The sequence below is a fragment of the Entelurus aequoreus genome, linkage group LG13, assembly GCF_033978785.1.
Source record: "Entelurus aequoreus isolate RoL-2023_Sb linkage group LG13, RoL_Eaeq_v1.1, whole genome shotgun sequence".
NCBI lineage: Eukaryota > Metazoa > Chordata > Actinopteri > Syngnathiformes > Syngnathidae > Entelurus > Entelurus aequoreus.
Window position 1 is genome coordinate 31,210 of NC_084743.1, and position 24,247 is coordinate 55,456.

Here is a 24,247-nt window from a genome sequence, read left to right on the forward strand (position 1 = left end):
GAGTTCAACCCCGGGCTCGGGATCTTTCTGTGTGGAGTTTGCATGTTCTCCCCGTGACTGCGTGGGTTCCCTCTGGTACTCCGGCTTCCTCCCACCTCCAAAGACATGCACCTGGGGATAGGCCCCTCCCACCTCCAAAGACATGCACCTGGGGATAGGCCCCTCCCACCTCCAAAGACATGCACCTGGGGATAGGCCCCTCCCACCTCCAAAGACATGCACCTGGGGATAGGTTGATTGGCAACACTAAATGGTCCCTAGTGTGTGAATGTGAGTGTGAATGTTGTCTATCTGTGTTGGCCCTGTGATGAGGTGGCGACTTGTCCAGGGTGTACCCCGCCTTCCGCCCGATTGTAGTTGAGATAGGCCCCAGCACCCCCCGCGACCCCAAAAGGGACAAGCGGTAGAAAATGGATGGATGGATGTATATATATATATACATATAGAGTATATATATACTTGCATTACATATATAAATACAGTATATATGTGTTTACATACAGTATACATATAAATACTTTCCTCACACTATACATATACAGTATACACTCCTGCACTCCTTAGCATAACTCAATGAATATTTCATGAGCTCCACCCCATATTATTTGATCTTTTAAGGGGATTTTTTTCCCGCTCACTTGCGCCTTAAGTGTGAAATTAGCTGGTGAGATATGAAGATGCGTATCTGGGATGTTTTGTTTGAAACTAGTCCGTCTTTCTCAACACTCTGCTTTGTTATCGCCCGTCTTTCTCAACACTCTGCTTTGTTATCGCCGCTCCACTTTCCCTTTTATCGCTGCGCCAAAAGGGCAGCAGAATAAAGCCATCTAACATCTGAGCCATGGAGAGCACTCTCAGGTGCGCTACATTGTTGTCCACTGAGTCCCAGCTTTGTTGAAGAAACACACACACACGCACGCACGCACACACACACACACACACACACACACACACACACACACACACACACACACACACACACACACACACACACACACACACACACACACACACACACACACACACACACACACACACACACACACACACACACACACACACACTGTCTAGTGGATGTTTTGCCTGATTGCAGCTGTGCATGAAGGCAATGAGACGGTGGACTATGCTGCCAGGAAGGTTGTCAGGAAGTCACAGGTGTGTTAACTCATTTGAAGATGATATATTTGCAGGGCTTATTTAAATACACACAATGGCAGCAAATGTGCTCGGCTGCAGAGAAGAGTCCTCGTGTTTACGCAACGCAAGCATGAGGTCAAGCAGACGGGTGGTCAGGAGACCAGGTGGGTCGTGGCCAAGATCAATAAATGACTGACTGAGCAAGAAGACAAACAATCCTAGTTTGGATTGCTGATAGCAAACTTCTCTGAGCCTGCAAGGACTTGCCTAAATATTGTCATATTGTATAAATAAGGACCTAAATATTGTCATATTGTATAAATAAGGACCTAAATATTGTCATCAACATTCAGACTCATGGATAATTATCCAAATAATTCACCTTTAGAAATGAGAAGATAAACACCTTTGATGAACTGTTGATTGATGCATGGTGACTCATTAGATAATAATGACTTATGTGACATTGCATCAAACTCAACTCAATCAATCAATCAATCAATATTTATTTATATAGCCCTAAATCACAATTGTCTCAAAGGGCTGCACAAGCAACAACGACACCCTCGGTTCAGATCCCACATCAGGGCAAGGAAAAACTCAACCCAGTGGGATAATAATGATAGATAAACCTTGGAGAGGACCGCAGATGTGGGTCCCATTGGGGTTGTGAGTTTTTCCTTGCCCTTATGTGGGCTCTGTACCGCGGATGTCATTGTGGCTTGTGCAGCCCTTTGAGACACTTGTGATTTAGGGCTATATAAATAAATATTGATTGATTGATTGATTGATTGTTATGGTTACTGTAACTATAACTATTATTACCTCATACAGCTGCGTAGTAAAGCAAGGGAGACTTAGGCCCAATCCTGTTCCTGTAACTGTTACTGTAACTATTACTGTCATTGTAACTGTTATGGTTACTGTAACTATAACTATTATTAACTCATAAAGCTGCGTAGTAAAGCAAGGGAGACTTAGGCCCAATCCTGTTCCTGTAACTGTTACTGTAACTATTACTGTCATTGTAACTGTTATGGTTACTGTAACTATAACTATTATTACCTCATACAGCTGCGTAGTAAAGCAAGGGAGACTTAGGCCCAATCCTGTTCCTGTAACTGTTACTGATACTGTTACTGTAACTATTACTGTTATTGTAACTGTTATGGTTACTGTGACTATAACTTGTATGACCTCATAAAGCTGCGTAGTAAAGCAAGGGAGACTTAGGCCTGATCCTGTTCCTGTAACTGTTACTGTAACTATTACTGTAACTGTTACTGTTATTGTTATTGTCACTGTTTTTGTTACTGTGACTGTTACAATAACTGCTACTGTTACGTAACTGTTATGGTTACTGTAACTATAAACATTATTGTTACTGTCACTATTACTGTTATTGTTACTGTCACTGTTACAATAACTGCTACTGTTCAATCAATCAATCAATCAATGTTTATTTATATAGCCCTAAATCACAAGTGTCTCAAAGGGCTGTTACGTAACTGTTATGGTTACTGTAACTATTACTGTTATTGTTACTGTCACTGTTACAATAACTGCTACTCTTATGTAACTGTTATGATTACTGTAACTATAAACATTATTGTTACTGTTACTGTCACTATTACTGTTATTGTTACTGTCACTGTTACAATAACTGCTACTGCTATGTAACCGTTATGGTTACTGTAACTATAACAATTATTGTTACTGTAACTGTTATTGTTACTGTCACTGTTACAATAACTGCTACTGTTATATAACTGTTATGGTTACTGTAATGATAACTGTTATTGCTTCTGTTACTGTAACTGATACTGTTATTGTTACTGTCACTGTTACAATAACTGATACTGTTATTTAGCTGTTATGGTCACAGCAACTATTATTGCTACTGTAACTGTTACTGCTATTGTTACTGTCACTGTTACAATAACTTCTACTGTTACTGTTACTGCTACAGTTACTCTAACTGTTACCATTACTGTTATTGGTACTGTAACTGTAGCTGTTACTGGTACTGGTACTGTTACAGTTCCAGTAACTGTTACTGTTATTGTTACTGTTCCTCGTACTGTTACTTTTTCTGCTACTGTAGTTACTGTTGTGAGTAACAGAGTTGACTGCAATTGGGGGGATGTTGGTGGGAGGAGCTTCATACGGCGCCAGGATGGAGGGAAGCACAAATGCAATTAGTCAAGTGAAAGAATGAAAGTCAGACCAGCAAAGGACGCACAATTACACGCAATTATGGCTGAGCAGATGAATTGTGGAGTGCAATACACACACACACACACACACACACACACACACACACACACACACACACACACACACACACACACACACACACACACACACACACACACACACACACACACATCTACACACGCACGCGCATACACACACATGCATACACACACACATACAATTACACGCACACACGTCTACACACGCACGCGCATACACACACATGCATACACACACACACACACGCACATACACACACACACACACACATACAATTACACGCACACACATCTACACACGCACGCGCATACACACACATGCATACACACACACACACACACATACAATTACACGCACACACATCTACACACGCACGCGCATACACACACATGCATACACACACACACACACACACACACACACACACATACAATTACACGCACACACATCTACACACGCACGTGCATACACACACATGCATACACACACACACACACACACACTCACAACTACACTTAAACACACATGCACACTTACACACACACTTTCACACGCACACTTATACACACACACAAGCTTACACAAACACATGCACACACACATGCGCACACACACGTGCACAGTGCACGCAGGCAAAGGGTTAGGGTAACATATGCCCATTCATCAAACTCAAGGGTTAGGGTAAGGGTAACATATGCCCATTCATCAAACGCAAGGGTTAGGGTTAGGGTAACATATGCCCATTCATCAAACTCAAGGGTTAGGGTTAGGGTAAGGGTAACATATGCCCATTCATCAAACTCAAGGGTTAGGGTTAGGGTTAGGGTAACATATGCCCATTCATCAAACTCAAGGGTTAGGGTTAGGGTTAGGGTAACATATGCCCATTCATCAAACTCAAGGGTTAGGGTTAGGGTTAGGGTAACATATGCCCATTCATCAAACTCAAGGGTTAGGGTTAGGGTAACATATGCCCATTCATCAAACTCAAGGGTTAGGGTTAGGGTAACATATGCCCATTCATCAAACTCAAGGGTTAGGGTTAGGGTAACATATGCCCATTCATCAAACTCAAGGGTTAGGGTTAGGGTAAGGGTAACATATGCCCATTCATCAAACTGAAGGGTTAGGGTTAGGGTAACATATGCCCATTCATCAAACTCAAGGGTTAGGGTTAGGGTAACATATGCCCATTCATCAAACTCAAGGGTTAGGGTTAGGGTAACATATGCCCATTCATCAAACTCAAGGGTTAGGGTTAGGGTTAGGGTAACATATGCCCATTCATCAAACTCAAGGGTTAGGGTTAGGGTAACATATGCCCATTCATCAAACTCAAGGGTTAGGGTAACATATGCCCATTCATCAAACTCAAGGGTTAGGGTAAGGGTAACATATGCCCATTCATCAAACTCAAGGGTTAGGGTTAGGGTAACATATGCCCATTCATCAAACTCAAGGGTTAGGGTAACATATGCCCATTCATCAAACTCAAGGGTTAGGGTTAGGGTTAGGGTAACATATGCCCATTCATCAAACTCAAGGGTTAGGGTTAGGGTTAGGGTAACATATGCCCATTCATCAAACTCAAGGGTTAGGGTTAGGGTAACATATGCCCATTCATCAAACTCAAGGGTTAGGGTTAGGGTTAGGGTAACATATGCCCATTCATCAAACTCAAGGGTTAGGGTTAGGGTTAGGGTAACATATGCCCATTCATCAAACTCAAGGGTTAGGGTTAGGGTAACATATGCCCATTCATCAAACTCAAGGGTTAGGGTTAGGGTAACATATGCCCATTCATCAAACTCAAGGGTTAGGGTAAGGGTAACATATGCCCATTCATCAAACTCAAGGGTTAGGGTTAGGGTAACATATGCCCATTCATCAAACTCAAGGGTTAGGGTAACATATGCCCATTCATCAAACTCAAGGGTTAGGGTTAGGGTTAGGGTAACATATGCCCATTCATCAAACTCAAGGGTTAGGGTTAGGGTTAGGGTAACATATGCCCATTCATCAAACTCAAGGGTTAGGGTTAGGGTAACATATGCCCATTCATCAAACTCAAGGGTTAGGGTTAGGGTTAGGGTAACATATGCCCATTCATCAAACTCAAGGGTTAGGGTTAGGGTTAGGGTAACATATGCCCATTCATCAAACTCAAGGGTTAGGGTTAGGGTAACATATGCCCATTCATCAAACTCAAGGGTTAGGGTTAGGGTAACATATGCCCATTCATCAAACTCAAGGGTTAGGGTTAGGGTAACATATGCCCATTCATCAAACTCAAGGGTTAAGGTTAGGGTTAGGGTAACATATGCCCATTCATCAAACTCAAGGGTTAGGGTTAGGGTAACATATGCCCATTCATCAAACTCAAGGGTTAGGGTTAGGGTTAGGGTAACATATGCCCATTCATCAAACTCTAGGGTTAGGGTAACATATGCCCATTCATCAAACTCAAGGGTTAGGGTTAGGGTTAGGGTAACATATGCCCATTCATCAAACTCAAGGGTTAAGGTTAGGGTTAGGGTAACATATGCCCATTCATCAAACTCAAGGGTTAGGGTTAGGGTAACATATGCCCATTCATCAAACTCAAGGGTTAGGGTTAGGGTTAGGGTAACATATGCCCATTCATCAAACTCAAGGGTTAGGGTTAGGGTAACATATGCCCATTCATCAAACTCAAGGGTTAGGGTTAGGGTTAGGGTAACATATGCCCATTCATCAAACTCTAACCCTAACTCTTCACTTGTCTTATAATAAAGCTGACTTTGGAATATTTAGAAGCGAGGAAATTTCAAGACTGGATTTGTTGCACAGGTGGCATCCTATGACAGTTCCACGCTGGAAATTACTGAAAGCGGCCCATTCTTTCACAAATGTTTGTAGAAACAGTCTCCATGCCTAAGTGCTTGATTTGATACACCTGTGATTAGTGATTAGGACACCTGGTTCTCATCATTTGGATGAGTGGCCAAATATTGTTGTCAATATAGTGTATGTACGTCAGCGTTGTCCAAAGTGCGGCCTTTTGTAAACAACAAAACAATTGAAAAAAGCATTATTAAATGTTACTCCAAAAAAGTAATATTTGTCTTTAAATATAGAATTCTTTAAGCCTTTAACAAATCATCTGTGACGTATAATTGGTCCTAACTGTCCCTCATGTTTTCTAATATTCTCAAAACTTCATGTTTATATTCCCCCACCCCCGAAAAGATCAAGACATTACTGCTTACCTTTGTTTTCTAATCTATTTGCTTAAAGCCAGGAGGAAGAAGGTCATTTGATCCGGAAATGAACCTGTGCTCAGTTGCCATAGTTACACATGTTCCAGTCCAAACTGGGATGGTTTCTTCTTAGCAAAGTTGACTTCTGTCTTGTGTTTTCTTCATTTCTCAGTTATAGTTTGATGGACCTGATCAGAGATGTATGCAACAAAGACGATGCTTACTCGCACTTGCATTCAAGACATTTGTGAAAAAAGAGGAGAAGCTGAGATGTAAATGATTGATCAAGCCATACTTTTCCTTCTTTCATGTCAGACCAAGATGACAAGCAACCTTCATTTTGCAGTCTTTCATGTTCATTAGGTGAACTTCTCCTTTCCTTCTGTGTCTGTAAGGAAACAAAGAGGCTTCTCATCCAAGCCGTCCATCACTATTCCCTCTAGTCCAGGGGTCAGCAACCTTTTTGAAAGCAAGAGCTACTTCTTGGGTAGTGATTAATGCCAAGGGCTACCAGTTCGATACACACTTCAATAAATTGCCAGAAATAGCCAATTTGCTCAATTCTATGTTATTATTAATAATTAATGATATTTACACTTAATTGAACGGTTTAAAAGAGGAGAAAACACGAAAAAAAATGACAATTAAATTTTGAAACATAGTTTATCTTCAATATCGACTCTTTAAAATTCAAAATTCAACCGAAAAAAAGAAGAGAAAAACTAGCTAATTCGAATCTTTTTGAAAAAATAAAAAAAACTATTTATGGAACATCATTAGTAATTTTTCCTGATTAACATTAATTTTAGAATTTTGATGACATGTTTTAAATAGGTTAAAATCCAATCTACACTTTGTTAGAATATATAACAAATTGGACCAAGCGATGAGGTGGCGACTTGTCCAGGGTGTACCCCGCCTTCCGCCCAATAGTAGCTGAGATAGGCTCCAGCGACCCCAAAGGGAATAAGCGGTAGAAAATGGATGGATGGATGGATGGACCAAGCTATATTTCCAACAAAGACAAATCATTATTTCTTCTAGATTTTTCAGAACAAAAATTTTAAAAGAAATTCAAAAGACTTTGAAATAAGATTTAAATTTGATTTTACAGATTTTCTAGATTAGCCAGAATAATTTTTTTGAATTTTAATCATAATAAGTTTGAAGAAATATTTCACAAATATTCTTCGTCGAAAAAACAGAAGCTAAAATGAAGAATTAAATTAAAATGTATTTATTATTCTTTACAATAAAAAAAATAAATGTACTTGAACATTGATTTAAATTGTCAAGAAAGAAGAGGAAGGAATTTAAAAGGTAAAAAGGTATATGTGTTTAAAAATCCTAAAATCATTTTTAAGCTTGTATTTTTTCTCTAAAATTGTCTTTCTGAAAGTTATAAGAAGCAAAGTAAAATAATTAATGAATTTATTTAAACAAGTGAAGACCAAGTCTTTAAAATATTTTCTTGGATTTTTTAAATTCTACTTGAGTTTTGTCTCTCTTAGAATTAAAAATGTCAGGCAAAGCGAGACCAGCTTGCTAGTAAATAAATAAAATTGTAAGTGCTGCTATTTGAGCTATTTTTAGAACAGGCCAGCGGGCTACTCATCTGGTCCTTACGGGCTACCTGGTGCCCGCGGGCACCGTGTTGGTGACCCCTGCTCTAGATTATCCCAAGGCCACATTGCATTATTTGACTTCTTCCCACCCTAATCTGTATTTTTTTTGTCTCTCTGATCCCTTTTCTTCCTCCCGCGCACACCACACGTTCCCAAGGCGGTGTAATAGAAAGGCTGGTAATGTTGAGCGCAGGTAAAAGGCTGTGAGAAGAGCTAGGAGCTGCGTGTTAAGGAAAGTAATCCCTGGAGGCCACACGGAGTCATTTAAGTCTCTCTGATGTACGCTTGCTTGGCGGCGCTCGCTACACGCTGGTGATTTATGTGTTGGAGATCACAGCAGGTGTGATGCTGGCTCTGATGTGGACTTACCACTGCTGGCCCAACAATGATGTCAAAGTCACCTGCCATGTCACTTGACTATTCCTTGTCGCTGTCAAGCACATTCCACCACTTTTCAGTCCACACTCTCCACTTGGCTGCAGCAATCCTTTTCTGCTGCCCTCCACCAGAGAGCGCTGTACCGTGGTGGCCATCTTGGTATGAAACAAGAGGGAAAGGTTAAAGAACCCAAAGCACATCAAATACGTTTGTACAATAAAAGAGCACAGAGCTGATGCAAGCAGCTGCCACTTCAGAGGCGCCATTTTTACTAGAGCTGTCCGATAATGGATTTGTTGCCGATATTGTCCAACTCTTAATTACCGATTCCGATATCAAGCGATACCGATATACACAGTGGTGGAATGAACACATTATTATGCCTCATTTTGTTGTGATGCCCCGCTGGATGCATTCAACAATGTAACAAGGTTTTACAAAATAAATCAACTCAAGTTATGTAAAAAAGTGGCAACATGGCACTGCCATATTTATTATTCAAGTCACAAAGTGCATTCTTCTTTTGAACATGCCTCAAAACAGCAGCTTGGAATTTGGGACATGCTCTCCCTGAGAGAGCATGAGGAGGTTGAGTTGGGGGGAGGGGGGGCGGGGTTGATGTGGGGGGGAGTGGTAGCGGTGGGGGTATATTGTAGCGTCCCAGAAGAGTTAGTGCTGCAATGGCTTCTGGGTATTTGTTCTGTTGTCATTCTTGTTGGGTGTGGGTTCACAGTGTGGCGCATATTTGTAACAGTGTTAAAGTTGTTTACACGGTCACCCTCAGTGTGACCTGTATGGCTGTTGACTAAGTATGCGAGTTTGCAAGGCAACCATGATTGTTTGAGAACTGATCCTGCCTCGCATCACGCTTGCACGGAAACACAATCACCTAATCCCAATATGTCTTCACTAATCACCAAAAAGTATTCCCGGGCGCGGCTACCACCGCTGCTCACTGCTCCCCTCACTTCCCAGGGGGTGATGAAGGTTGATGGGTCAAATGCAGAGAATCATTTGGCCACACCGAGTGTGTGTGTGACCATCATTGCTACTTGAAGTACTTGATGCTTCATCCCATATTCTTTGCCCTGCAGGGAACTCTTCGCCGGGTGACCTTCTCCGTGGTCAGCCAGGCTCAGGATCCCGGCTGCTACGACAGCGGCATGGAGGACTCGGAGACCCCCAGCAGCAAGAGTTCATCGGGGCCACGCATGGGAGCTCTGCCACTGCCGGAGGAAGGTTACGAGCGCACCACACCCGAGGGCAGTGTGGGGGAGGAGGAGCATGTGGAGAACGGTCAGTAGACACAAACACACACACACACACACACACACACACACACGTGCACACACACACATGCGCTTGCGCACGCACGCACACACACACGCACACTTACACGCACACACAAACGCGCACCCGCGCACACGCATGCAAACACACACACACGCACACACACACACACACACACACACACGCACACACACACACACACACACACACACACACACACACACACACACACACACACACACACACACACACACACACTCACAGTCTAACATGCTAGCATGTTTGTTGTCAACGAACCAAAATGTCTACGATAAAAAAAGAATGCAGAGAGTTGTGTCGCTTACTGTACACAACAGTTATTATAATAACTACACTAGACAGTACACAACATAGTTATTATAATAACTACACCAGACAGTACACAACATAGTTATTATAATAACTACACCAGACAGTACACAACATAGTTATTATAATAACTACACTAGACAGTACACAACATAGTTATTATAATAACTACACTAGACAGTACACAACATAGTTATTATAATAACTACACCATACAGTACACAACAAAGATATTATAATAACTACACCAGACAGTACACAACATAGTTATTATAATAACTACACTAGACAGTACACAACATAGTTATTATAATAACTACACCATACAGTACACAACAAAGATATTATAATAACTACACTATACAATACACAACATAGTTATTATAATAACTACACCAGACAGTACACAACATAGTTATTATAATAACTACACTATACAGTACACAACATAGTTATTATAATAACTACACCAAACAGTACACAACATAGTTATTATAATAACTACACCATACAGTACACAACAAAGATATTATAATAACTACACTATACAATACACAACATAGTTATTATAATAACTACATCACACAATACAAAACAGTTATTATAATAACTACATCACACAATATACAGCATAGTTGTTATAATAACTACACCATACAGTACACAACATAGATATTATAATAACTGCACCATACAGTACACAACATAGATATTAGAATAACTACACCATACAGTACACAACATAGATATTATAATAACTACACCATACAGTACACAACATAGATGTTATAATAACTACACCATACAGTACACAACATGGTTATTATGATAATTACACCATAATGTAAATAGCATAGTTATTATAATAACTACACCATACAGTAAACATTAGTTATTATAATAACTACACCATACATCAAACTCATTTTCATTGAGGGCCACATTGCAGTTATATCTGCCCTCAGGGGGCCGCTTCTAACACCAAGTATTTGTAAATAAGTATACATAAATATTAATGTTTTATCGCTTCATATTTTTATTTGTATTACATAATACTTGATGCTTTTAAATCATCAGTGGAGCAGATATTCAAGTATTTATTTGTATTTCGACAAAAATGATTTTGAAAGAGATAGGTTAGCTGCTGACTGAGTAGTTGGCACAACATTGGTTGTGTATATAATTGTCAAGGTCGAGAGGCCCGTTAGCTGCTGACTGAGTAGTTGGCACTTCATCATTACAACATTGGTTGTGTATATAATTGTCAAGGTCGAGAGGCCCGTTAGCTGCTGACTGAGTAGTTGGCACAACATTGGTTGTGTATATAATTGTCAAGGTCGAGAGGCCCGTTAGCTGCTGACTGAGTAGTTGGCACAACATTGGTTGTGTATATAATTGTCAAGGTCGAGAGGCCCGTTAGCTGCTGACTGAGTAGTTGGCACTTCATCATTACAACATTGGTTGTGTATATAATTGTCAAGGTCGAGAGGCCCGTTAGCTGCTGACTGAGTAGTTGGCACAACATTGGTTGTGTATATAATTGTCAAGGTCGAGAGGCCCGTTAGCTGCTGACTGAGTAGTTGGCACAACATTGGTTGTGTATATAATTGTCAAGGTCGAGAGGCCCGTTAGCTGCTGACTGAGTAGTTGGCACAACATTGGTTGTGTATATAATTGTCAAGGTCGAGAGGCCCGTTAGCTGCTGACTGAGTAGTTGGCACTTCATCATTACAACATTGGTTGTGTATATAATTGTCAAGGTCGAGAGGCCCGTTAGCTGCTGACTGAGTAGTTGGCACAACATTGGTTGTGTATATAATTGTCAAGGTCGAGAGGCCCGTTAGCTGCTGACTGAGTAGTTGGCACAACATTGGTTGTGTATATAATTGTCAAGGTCGAGAGGCCCGTTAGCTGCTGACTGAGTAGTTGGCACAACATTGGTTGTGTATATAATTGTCAAGGTCGAGAGGCCCGTTAGCTGCTGACTGAGTAGTTGGCACTTCATCATTACAACATTGGTTGTGTATATAATTGTCAAGGTCGAGAGGCCCGTTAGCTGCTGACTGAGTAGTTGGCACTTCATCATTACAACATTGGTTGTGTATATAATTGTCAAGGTCGAGAGGCCCGTTAGCTGCTGACTGAGTAGTTGGCACAACATTGGTTGTGTATATAATTGTCAAGGTCGAGAGGCCCGTTAGCTGCTGACTGAGTAGTTGGCACTTCATCATTACAACATTGGTTGTGTATATAATTGTCAAGGTCGAGAGGCCCGTTCCATTTTCTCATGCATCCCCAATCATTACAAAAGTTTTAAAATGTTGGCAATGAGTGCCTCCAGCGCCCCCTTTGTGGTTTAGGTCAATGAAATGATAGAATTCCAGCACATGCGACAGTCGTGCATTTTATTCATGCAGCGCATTCCAAAGGTGAAAAGGATGAAGGACAAAAGGACACAAACACAGTTGCCTTTACCCAGTTAAAATGTCAGTTCTGAGTTTTTTAGAAAGGACTTCCAAAGTTTAGGGAAAGATTTGTCCATTCTAAGTCCTGTTGACAGAACTTCTAGGCGCAGTCGAGGCGTTGAGGGGATCTGGTTTGGTGGCTGCAGGATTAGGTCTCTGCTGTTTGCAGATGATGTGGTCCTGATGGCTTCATCTGGCCAGGATCTTCAGCTCTCACTGGATCGCTTCGCAGCCGAGTGTGAAGCGACTGGGATGAGAATCAGCACCTCCAAGTCCGAGTCCATGGTTCTCGCCCGGAAAAGGGTGGAGTGCCATCTCCGGGTTGGGGAGGAGATCTTGCCCCAAGTGGAGGAGTTCAAGTACCTGGGAGTCTTGTTCACGAGTGAGGGAAGAGTGGATGGTGAGATCGACAGGCGGATCGGTGCGGCGTCTTCAGTAATGCGGACGCTGTATCGATCCGTTGTGGTGAAGAAGGAGCTGAGCCGGAAGGCAAAGCTCTCAATTTACCGCTCGATCTACGTTCCCATCCTCACCTATGGTCATGAGCTTTGGGTTATGACCGAAAGGACAAGATCACGGGTACAAGCGGCCCAAATGAGTTTCCTCCGCCGGGTGGCGGGTCTCTCCCTTAGAGATAGGGTGAGAAGATCTGTCATCTGGGAGGAGCTCAAAGTAAAGCTGCTGCTCCTCCACATGGAGAGGAGCCAGATGAGGTGGTTCGGGCATCTGGTCAGGATGCCACCCGAACGCCTCCCTAGGGAGGTGTTTAGGGCACGTCCAGCCGGTAGGAGGCCACGGGGAAGACCCAGGACACGTTGGGAAGACTATGTCTCCCGGCTGGCCTGGGAACGCCTCGGGATCCCCCGGGAGGAGCTGGACCAAGTGGCTGGGGAGAGGGAAGTCTGGGCTTCCCTGCTTAGGCTGCTGCCCCCGCGACCTGACCTCGGATAAGCGGAAGAAGATGGATGGGTGGATGGATGGATGGAAGTCCTGTTGAATTTTTCATTTTGCATTGCAAACATCAATTTCTATGTGGTGTTCCTGAACTCTCTACTGAGAACCTGGACCGCAAAGAACCTAGTCCTGTCCAAGAACTGTCCTGTACGCCTGCATTTCTTTTCAACCAGAACTCAGTCTTTTGTGGTTCTCTGCTGCTTAAAGCTATACACATACAGCATTTTTTTATTTGACATTCTTTTTTGCTTTTGACAACCAAATTGGTTTCCCTTGAAATCAAACTTCAGCTATTTAAAAAAAGCTATTCTCTGTGTATCTCTTGCACAGCAGCTCAAAGAACTGTGGTAATGCATGAAGGCCACTATAACCTTGCACGAAGGCCACTATAGCCTTGCATGAAGGCCACTATAACATTGCATGAAGGCCACTATAACCTTGCATGAAGGCCACTATAACCTTGCACGAAGGCCACTATAGCCTTGCATGAAGGCCACTATAACATTGCATGAAGGCCACTATAACCTTGCATGAAGGCCACTATAACCTTGCATGAAGGCCACTATAGCCTTGCATGAAGGCCACTATAACCTTGCACGAAGGCCACTATAGCCTTGCATGAAGGCCACTATAACATTGCATGAAGGCCACTATAACCTTGCACGAAGGCCACTATAGCCTTGCATGAAGGCCACTATAACCTTGCATGAAGGCCACTATAACATTGCATGAAGGCCACTATAACCTTGCACGAAGGCCACTATAGCCTTGCATGAAGGCCACTATAACATTGCATGAAGGCCACTATAACCTTGCATGAAGGCCACAATAACCTTGCATGAAGGCCACTATAGCCTTGCATGAAGGCCACTATAACCTTGCACGAAGGCCACTATAGCCTTGCATGAAGGCCACTATAACATTGCATGAAGGCCACTATAACCTTGCACGAAGGCCACTATAGCCTTGCATGAAGGCCACTATAACATTGCAGGAAGGCCACTATAACCTTGCATGAAGGCCACTATAGCCTTGCATGAAGGCCACTATAGCCTTGCATGAAGGCCACTATAACATTGCATGAAGGCCACTATAACCTTGCATGAAGGCCACTATAGCCTTGCATGAAGGCCACTATAACCTTGCATGAAGGCCACTATAACCTTGCATGAAGGCCACTATAGCCTTGCATGAAGGCCACTATAACCTTGCATGAAGGCCACTATAACCTTGCATGAAGGCCACTATAGCCTTGCATGAAGGCCACTATAACCTTGCATGAAGGCCACTATAACCTTGCACGAAGGCCACTATAGCCTTGCATGAAGGCCACTATAACATTGCATGAAGGCCACTATAACCTTGCATGAAGGCCACTATAACCTTGCACGAAGGCCACTATAGCCTTGCATGAAGGCCACTATAACATTGCATGAAGGCCACTATAACCTTGCATGAAGGCCACTATAACCTTGCATGAAGGCCACTATAGCCTTGCATGAAGGCCACTATAACCTTGCACGAAGGCCACTATAGCCTTGCATTAAGGCCACTATAACATTGCATGAAGGCCACTATAACCTTGCACGAAGGCCACTATAGCCTTGCATGAAGGCCACTATAACATTGCATGAAGGCCACTATAACCTTGCATGAAGGCCACTATAACCTTGCATGAAGGCCACTATAGCCTTGCATGAAGGCCACTATAACCTTGCACGAAGGCCACTATAGCCTTGCATGAAGGCCACTATAACATTGCATGAAGGCCACTATAACCTTGCACGAAGGCCACTATAGCCTTGCATGAAGGCCACTATAACATTGCATGAAGGCCACTATAACCTTGCATGAAGGCCACTATAACCTTGCACGAAGGCCACTATAGCCTTGCATGAAGGCCACTATAACATTGCATGAAGGCCACTATAACCTTGCATGAAGGCCACTATAGCCTTGCATGAAGGCCACTATAACCTTGCATGAAGGCCACTATAACCTTGCATGAAGGCCACTATAGCCTTGCATGAAGGCCACTATAACCTTGCATGAAGGCCACTATAACCTTGCATGAAGGCCACTATAGCCTTGCATGAAGGCCACTATAACCTTGCATGAAGGCCACTATAACCTTGCATGAAGGCCACTATAGCCTTGCATGAAGGTCACTATAACCTTGCATGAAGGCCACTATAACCTTGCATGAAGGCCACTATAGCCTTGCATGAAGGTCACTATAACCTTGCATGAAGGCCACTATAGCCTTGCATGAAGGTCACTATAACCTTGCATGAAGGCCACTATAACCTTGCATGAAGGTCACTATAACCTTGCATGAAGGCCACTATGACCTTGCATGAAGGTCACTATAACCTTGCAGGAAGGCCACTATAGCCTTGCATGAAGGCCACTATAGCCTTGCATGAAGGCCACTATAACCTTGCATGAAGGCCACAATAACCTTGCATGAAGGCCACTATAGCCTTGCATGAAGGCCACTATAACCTTGCATGAAGGCCACTATAGCCTTGCACGGCTTTACATGGACAATAACGCTGACGTTGGTCTTTGGGTGTGAGGAGGCTTCACTGACCTCTTGAAACAGCATTCTTGGGATTGTAAAAGAATCCGATACATAGTCTAGTCCTCTAGTCCGTGTACGTCATCTTAACTAAGTGTTTTCTGAGGAGTCTCAGGGACAGCCGAGCACAGCTGGATCTGGATCAGCAGATCTTCTGCTGGATCTGGATCAGCAGATCCTCTGCTGGATCTGGATCAGCAGATCTTCTGCTGGATCTGGATCAGCAGATCTTCTGCTGGATCTGGATCAGCAGATCTTCTGCTGGATCTGGATCAGCAGATCTTCTGCTGGCTCTGGATCAGCAGATCTTCTGCTGGATCTGCCCTTCCTCCTGTCTTTCTTCACTGATTGTTCAGTGGTGTCCTGAGTTGAAACCTCTGAAATGTAAACACCTCAAATGTTGTTTTCAGATGCCAGGCAGCTGCCAGATGTGGCTTTGACCGGAAAGTGTACGCGGGAGTGTGATGAGTTCGGCCACTCGGACACATGTTGGATGCCCATGCGCTCGTCGCCACGGCAACGCCACGGCAGCGACCCCCCGCGACTCTCCACCTTTTCCCCCGGTGACGACAACAACAATCTGCGAAGGAACGACCACGAGAGCGACAGCGAGAGCGCGGGGAGCGCCGGGAGCTCGGAACCAGGGATTGTCGTCCCCGGAGAAGGTCAGAGGTTACCCCTAGTCAACGGTGACCCTCTGGGCACCTTAGGAAGAGCCAACAAGAACATGGGCGACCACAATCGGAACCTTCTCAACCGGAAGATGACCTCGGCGTCGTACGACACCTTCAGCAGCGCAGGCTTTGGGAGGCGCCAACAGGAGGAGGGAGGAGGAGAAGAAGGCCAAAACCCAGCGGAGGTCATACCTCTCACCCGAACTGGAGGGGACTTCAAGACCACGTCCTGCCTCACATTGTCACGCCGTGAAGTCTACCTGTGACCTCCTCCGGCACGCAGCAATCGGCCTTTAGTCGGACTTGTCAACATGATGCTTGACTAGAAGTTGTATATGCATTGAGAACTTGTGGATTGTAATATTTATACTTCAGCCAGTGATGCATCAACTCCTTTGAGAGCTCCTGCCAGGAGTACTTTCCTTTAAAAAGACTACAAAACAAGAAGAAAAAGAAGTGAACGCTGATTCTATAATGTGGAGGAGGACGACAGCATCTCTCCTTCATTGTTTTTCTACCTGAATCTGATGCATGCCAGACCTTCTGCCTCTGAGAGAAAGACTTGAAATCTTCATCACAACGCAAACTTTCAAGAGTCAAGCGGCAAACGTTCAACGTTTAGCGATAAGCAGAAAAAAATACAACTTAGCTCTCCGGTTTGAATTTATTGAAGCAGAATTAGCGTCACACTATACCAACAAAAAATAATATACATTTTTAATAATAAACACGCCAATTTACAAAAATAACGTGGCAACAACACAGAATTCAAACCTGACATTTGCAAGCAACAGACTGAATCTCGCCTATTTTCATTTTTAAGCGCATGCTGACAAAAATCAATTCACATCCAAATTGTGAATTACGAATCTAAATTGGTTTGTTATTTTTAAGAATCAATTTTTAAACTGAGGATTTTGTTTATTTTACTTGCTACGTGTATACGTCAACCTTTTGTAACCCTTTTTTGAAAAGGTTTTGTTATAACTTGCATCATTATTACAATTCCAATATAAATATTAGACCAAATAATATCATCTGAGAATCAGTTTGAATCCAGAATCCATTCTGTATTCCAAGAATAGGAATGACATTTAAGTTGTAAGATCAGCAACCCGAGCAAAGGCTGCATTTGTCATATTCAGACTTTTTTATGTTGATTTGATTTCCTGAAGTTGCAACTTTTCGCTTTTACAACATCTTTATTTTATGCTGATTTTATGTAGTTATTTGGTTTACGTTATATTTTTGTAAATAAATAAATACAAATTATGGTAACATAACAACTTTAAACTCCCCCATCTTTTTCATGTAAAACGACAAGTTTTTGAAATTATTTTGTTACACCTTTATTTTTGGTTTAGACATTTTTATCAAAATATTACAACTTTATGCAAGTAAAACAAAATCTCGTAACACTATGATTTTATTCAAATAAAATTGCAAGAGATACTCGGATTTTGTTCTGGAAAACATCGTAAGCCGGCTAGTTGTGAAGCGTTTGTGATTCCAAAGATGTGGAGGACCTCAGGCAGGGTGCAGGTTAGATGAGTCTTTACTTCAATACACAAGGCAACATACCAAACTGGGTGCTAGCTTAGTGTGGCATTAAGATAGCTGAGTGAAAAACGTGCGTAGCGTGAAACAAACAACAAACAAATAGTCGTCTGTAGTGAACACTGGAGCAGAAACCAAGACAGGAAAACACCAGAATATAAAAGGGAGTGATTGGGGAAGAACCAAGTGAGGACGCTAATCAATTAGAGAAAGCAGGTGCAGCTAATCAGTCACCTAGCAACAGCAAAATGTAACCAAGGAAGCAAAGGAGCATCGAAAAACATAACAGGCCACTAAACTAAGGAGAATAATACACAGACTCTAACCTGGTGGGACAAACCACAACAATACCTTTTAAAACTGTTCTCATAGGACATTAGTGTCTTTTACAACTTTTTCCTAAAAATAAACATCGAACTATATTCTTGCAATTTTTCTTACTGGTAATATAATTTATTTCTTTTCTTAAGTTAAAACATTTTCCCTGTATTATTACAACTTTATTATCAAATGATGACTTTCTTCTTATAGCGCCATATTATATTTCCCATTTAGTGTGGCCCTAATACTTCTTCGTACAATGTAAACTAGTTAGATAAGACAAGGTTGAGTAAAAGAACAAGTAGTCTGTTAGTTATATGCGGCTTACATTAGTGTCAATTGTTTCTTGAGGAACACCAACTGTACTTTTACTTACAGTATAGTACTAATGAACAAGTGTACAGTACAAGGCAATTATTATAGATCATCTTAATGATCCCTAAAGCAGGTACTCTTTTTTTCTAGACTGCAACTATGTGAATTTTTGATAATAATCTCATGTAACCACTCAGAACACAAGCGCATCACGGTGGGTTTGACCTCATGCCTTCACACACAGCCTGTATGTCCTGGATATTAAGTATGCCTACATTGGAAAACAAAGCAGCGTTGTCCACTCACCTACAAGACCGTGACCCTGCGTGTGCATGAACACGCCAACGGGCACACGCACCTACACACAAACTGGCGTGGAGGCATGAATCCTCACATTGACTTTACCACAAAGACAATGGGCATTGGCTTTCCTGCAGTACACTTATGCATACAAACGGCTATTTAGAACATTGAATAACATGCAGCTCCATTAAAAGAACTTCCATCACAACGTGTAAGATTCAACAGTGTGCAGATAAAACATCCATCCATCCATTTTCTACCACTTGTCCCTCTATCCCAGCTGCACTTGAGTGGAAGGAGGGGTACACCCTGGACAAGTGTCCGCCTCATGGAAGGGGCCAACACAGATAGACAACATTCACACACTAGGGACCATTTAGTGTTGCCAATCAATCTATCAGGTGTATGTATTTGGGGGTGGGAGGGGCCTATCCCCAGGTGCATGTCTTTGGAGGTGGGACGAAGCCGGAATACCCCTCCGGGTATTCCGGCTTCGTCCCACGCGGTCACGGGGAGAACATGCAAACTCCACAGAGCCCAGGGATCGAACCCAGGACCTTCCTATTGTGAGGCACACGCACACACCACAATCCTACCGTGCTGCCCAGATAAAACATAGTCAGCGTAATGTAAGTAGGACTCATAGTCTGGGGTAATAATGCTAACCCTTTTCTGGGAATAAAAAGGCTTTTTGGGGATATTTGCTTCCATCTGTACTGTAACTAATGGTGTGCTTAAAGGCAAATAGAGATGAAGATGGCAGGAAGAGGGGAAACACTTTTAAATTCAGATTGCACAAAGCGCAACCCCGTGTTTCTGTGCATGAACTCTTTCGCCCTTTCCCACTTTTGAAGAGCGGCGGCTGCAGACTGCACATCTTAATTCCCATCATGAGATAATCGGGTTAGCACGTCCCTCTGGTCTTAATGAGTCCCTTTTATGGCTCCTCTCCTCCCTTCATCTTACACAATCTTATTATCAACGTCTCAATATGTGAATGTAACCGCAATTTGTCAGGAAGTGTGTCTCCTCATTGTTCTGGTGCTTTCCGAGCAGATAATGAGGGGAGGGACTAGGTTTAAGATTCTTATGTATGAGTATGAGTGGGACAGCAAGCATTTGATGCCTATCCATGTATATATAGTGTATGTACCTTCTACAAGCGTGTGTCTCCCTAGAGCTGTCTTCATTCCCTGACAGACTTTATCCACTGCTGGAATGGATGCTCCAAAAAGGAACGTTTTGCCAAGAGACCCTTTATCTCTGCTGTTTTAAGGCAGTTTCATGATTGCACCTTTCAAGGGAACTCGCTGTAAATGAATCAGTAACCTTTGATAGAATATACTGCACGTTTAAACATGTTTCACTACTGCAAAAACAAGAGGGGTGGCAGTCCTAAAGAGGACATTTTAGCAGACAGGACAGTGGACATTGGACTGTCCTCCCCTCTCTGTAGATAGCCATGTACAGACAACACTTGACTGGATACCGTAAAGGACAACGGCATGCTGAAGCTCTTCAAATCTGCACTTCTCATGAAAGAAAAAAAAAATGGGAGATTTTGTTTTCTTCCTTAGTTGTTTACTTTTCTTTGGAGATTTACTCTGTTTTTCGCTCTCCCCTTCCCTCCTCTTAACGACTTAATGAACTAATTGCATTTGCTATGACAAGAAAGAAGAGACCTGTCAGCACATGGTTTGGTTATGAAGAAGAATCCTGTAAAAGTTTCAATTTGACATTAAAAACGTCAAATACTTCCACGTTTGATTTGTCATGACTCTTGTCACGATTATAGCTGTACGATTATGGTATAAGTAATAATCACAGTTTCACAAAAATGTACAAAACCCCATAGACATTCCTTAGTTATTTGTTACTGTCAGAAATAATATAACTGTTCAGATTTCGGGTTAGGGTTAAATGCACTGTCCGTCTATGATAAGCCAGGATGGCGCCCAAGCCGCACGCAAGGCCCCCGGGGGACCTGGATCAGAAACAACAGGTGCACAATGACAGGAGCATTGATCAGCATGGCTGTGTCAAGTCGGATGGACCTTGAACACGGCTGTCGTGGAATGACGAGTTGTGCTGATCTCCCTAGATGGCCTTTCTAGAGGGCTCGTCAGCGTTGGATGTCAACGAAGTGGTCAGAAGGTCAGCGTATTCTCCTCTAAAAGAGGGCCCTCAAGGCCACCAAGAAGTCCTCCCGCCTGGTGCAAATCCTATGAAACCTTAAAAGTTGGGATTTCACCAACCCCGCAAAAGTGTGCTGGGGGTCGAAGCTGCTTTTGTAAAGGAGCGCATGGGTGTCGGTCTCCTTAAATAACACCCTAATGTCCAAATGATGCATGCTGGCAAAGTCTAGACCCTTAAATGTAGCGGTGTCCAAAAAGTCGACCGATGTGATGCTAGTGGTCGACTTAATGGTGATGTTTTTGTTGTGGGAGTTCAGCACGTTCAAGAACACGCTGAACTCCTCACTAGAAAGAGTCCAGACGCCCCAGATGTCATCCGGGTACCGAAAATAGCGGAGAGGACGTTTTGGACAAGTGGCCGAGGCAGAGGTCTCCCACTCTGCCATGAAAATGTTGGCATAGGCCGGTGCAAATTTCTTGCCCATAGCAGTGCCCTTCATCTGGAGGTAGAAATGACCATCACATTCAAGGTCATTTCTCCTCAAATTAATTTGGAGGAACTGCTAGAGCTCCCTTTCGGGCCTGCTGACGTCCCGGTACCTGTAAAAGACATTTTTGACAGCCTGAATACCCTCATCCATGTCAATATTTGGGTTAGGGTTAGGTTTTGTGGGATTAAGAAAGAAAGAGCAAGAGAGAAAGAGAGAGAGAGAGAGAGAGGGGGGGGGGGGGGGGGGTTGTGCGCGGTCCATCTACTCCCCGCCAAGGCAACGCCCCGCCAGACGCAATACCCCCCGGAAGTCCCCAAAGGAGGCCAACCAGATAACACCCACAAAGTCAGACATTTTGCACCCCATTTAAACATCCCCCCGATATATGGGGATTATGTGGTGGGCCCGCCCATTTACGGAACCAGCGTGTCAGCCCGTCAGTGGGGGACTTCCAAGTCACCGCACCGACATGTGTGGCTGGCTGGACAAGGATGGGCGTGAGCGAGCTGTAGTCAGGAGGAACGATGCGTTCAGGACTCGGTCGTCTCATCCTCTCCGTCTCAGGTCGCCTGCAGGTGGGAGGGGGTGAACCACAAGTCGCACTCTATACCTGGGGCGCGCGGGGTCCGATGTTCCAGGGTCTCAGGTCACTCACGGGCCGTCTGCGTTCTCGCCTTCGTCAGCCGTCTTGCGTCACAGGAGCGTCGCAGGAAGCTTCTGCGTGTGTGCTGGAATCTTGTGGAGTCATCAGAACAGCCGGCGCCAAGCAGGCAGGAGGAGGGAACTCGCCGCCAATCTCCACCATGGCCTGAGGTTTCTGGGATGCAGAGACAGGCTTCGTCGTCCCGGCGTCATCGCTCGGTCCTGGTGGAACCGCTCGCTCGTTGTGGCCTTTGGGTGTCATCATCAGCGAGGCTATTTGGCTCTCTGCCAGTTGTAGGGTGTCAAAAGTCATCTTTGTGCCAAACTTCTTTTTGGCCCAGTTGGAGGCAATAAAAAAGGAAGACCTCCAATTGTATCCAATTATAGGAGTCAGCTTGTCCTTCACAATTTTTAATGCGTTTAAATAATGCCTCTTCAAAATGTCCATAGTTGCGCCGGCCCAATTTCTGGCGTTAATTACAATTAAGGCCTGCGTGTCCGCATTGTTTAATGCAGGCCTTATTCTGTTGGCCAATGTATTTGCCATTTTGGAAATAGTTTGTGGTTGCTCATGTTGGTTAACATTTTTAATATGATGCAACATTGTGATAATGTTTTGCATACCTCTTATTTTAGGGCCGAAATGGTAGTCTTGGGTTAGGGTTAGGGTTAGGGTTAGGTTTTGAGGGTGAGAGAGAGATAGAGAGAGAGGAGGGGGGGGGGGGAAGGGAATGTGCGCAGTCCAATCGACCCTCCGCCAAATTGGGCCCCGCCAGACGCAGAACCCCCCGGAAGTCCCTGAAGGAGGCAAACCAGACAACACCCACAAAATTAGACCATTTGCTCCCCATTTAGACACCCCCCCGAAATATGGGGATTGTGTGATAGGCCCGTCCATCTTTGGAACCAGCGTGTCAGCCCGTCAGTGGGGAACCTCCAAGTTACCGCACCGACCTCTGTGGCTGGCTGGACACCGACGGGTGTGCGCAAGCTGTGGTCAGGAGGCACGATGCGTTCAGCGCTCAGTCGTCTCGTCCTCTCCGTCTCAGGTCGCCTGCAGGTGGGAGGGGGTCCACCACAAGTCGCACTCTGTACCTGGGGCGCGCGGGGTCCGATGTTCCTGGGTCTCGGGTCACTCACGGGCCGTCTGCATTCTCGCCTTCGTCTGCCGTCTTGCGTCCTGCGGAGCAGGAAGCTTCTGCGTGTGTGTCAGACTGCGGAGACATCAGGACAGCCGGCGCCAAGCAGGAAGGAGGAGGGAACTCGCCGCCAATCTCCACCATGGCCTGAGGAATCTGGGATGCAGAGACAGGCGCCATCGCTCCGTCCTGGTGGAACAGCTCGTGCGTTGTGGCCTTTGGGTGTCACCACCAACGAGGCTATTTGGCTCTCCGCCAGTTGTAGGGTGTCAAAGGTTATCTTTGTGCCAAACTTTTTTCTGGCCCAGTTAGACGCAATAAAAAAGGAGGACCTCCAGTTGTAAGGGTTAGGGTTAGGGTTAGGTTTGGGTTAGGGTTAGGGGGAGGGGAAAAGGGA

The 24,247-nt window shown here is 43.8% G+C and overlaps 1 protein-coding gene across 1 annotated transcript; it reads left to right on the forward strand.

Annotated features, from left to right (window-relative positions):
- The first annotated feature begins 1,074 nt into the window (after positions 1 to 1,074).
- Positions 1,075 to 21,186, forward strand: LOC133663679 (uncharacterized). The gene is made up of 4 exons (XM_062068363.1): positions 1,075 to 1,155; positions 8,696 to 8,794; positions 9,730 to 9,931; positions 16,684 to 21,186. The coding sequence occupies exons 1-4, from the start codon at positions 1,075 to 1,077 to the stop codon at positions 17,211 to 17,213; spliced, it is 912 nt and encodes a 303-aa protein (XP_061924347.1). The 3' UTR covers positions 17,214 to 21,186.
- The last annotated feature ends 3,061 nt before the right edge of the window (positions 21,187 to 24,247 follow it).

Coding starts and splice junctions, on each gene's coding strand:
- LOC133663679 (XM_062068363.1), top strand. CDS start 1,075: ATGTTTTGCCTGATTGCAGCTGTGCATGAAGGCAATGAGACGGTGGAC. Junction 8,795..9,729: donor GTACCGTGGTGGCCATCTTG/GTATGAAACAAG, acceptor TTTGCCCTGCAG/GGAACTCTTCGCCGGGTGAC. Junction 9,932..16,683: donor GGAGGAGCATGTGGAGAACG/GTCAGTAGACAC, acceptor TGTTGTTTTCAG/ATGCCAGGCAGCTGCCAGAT.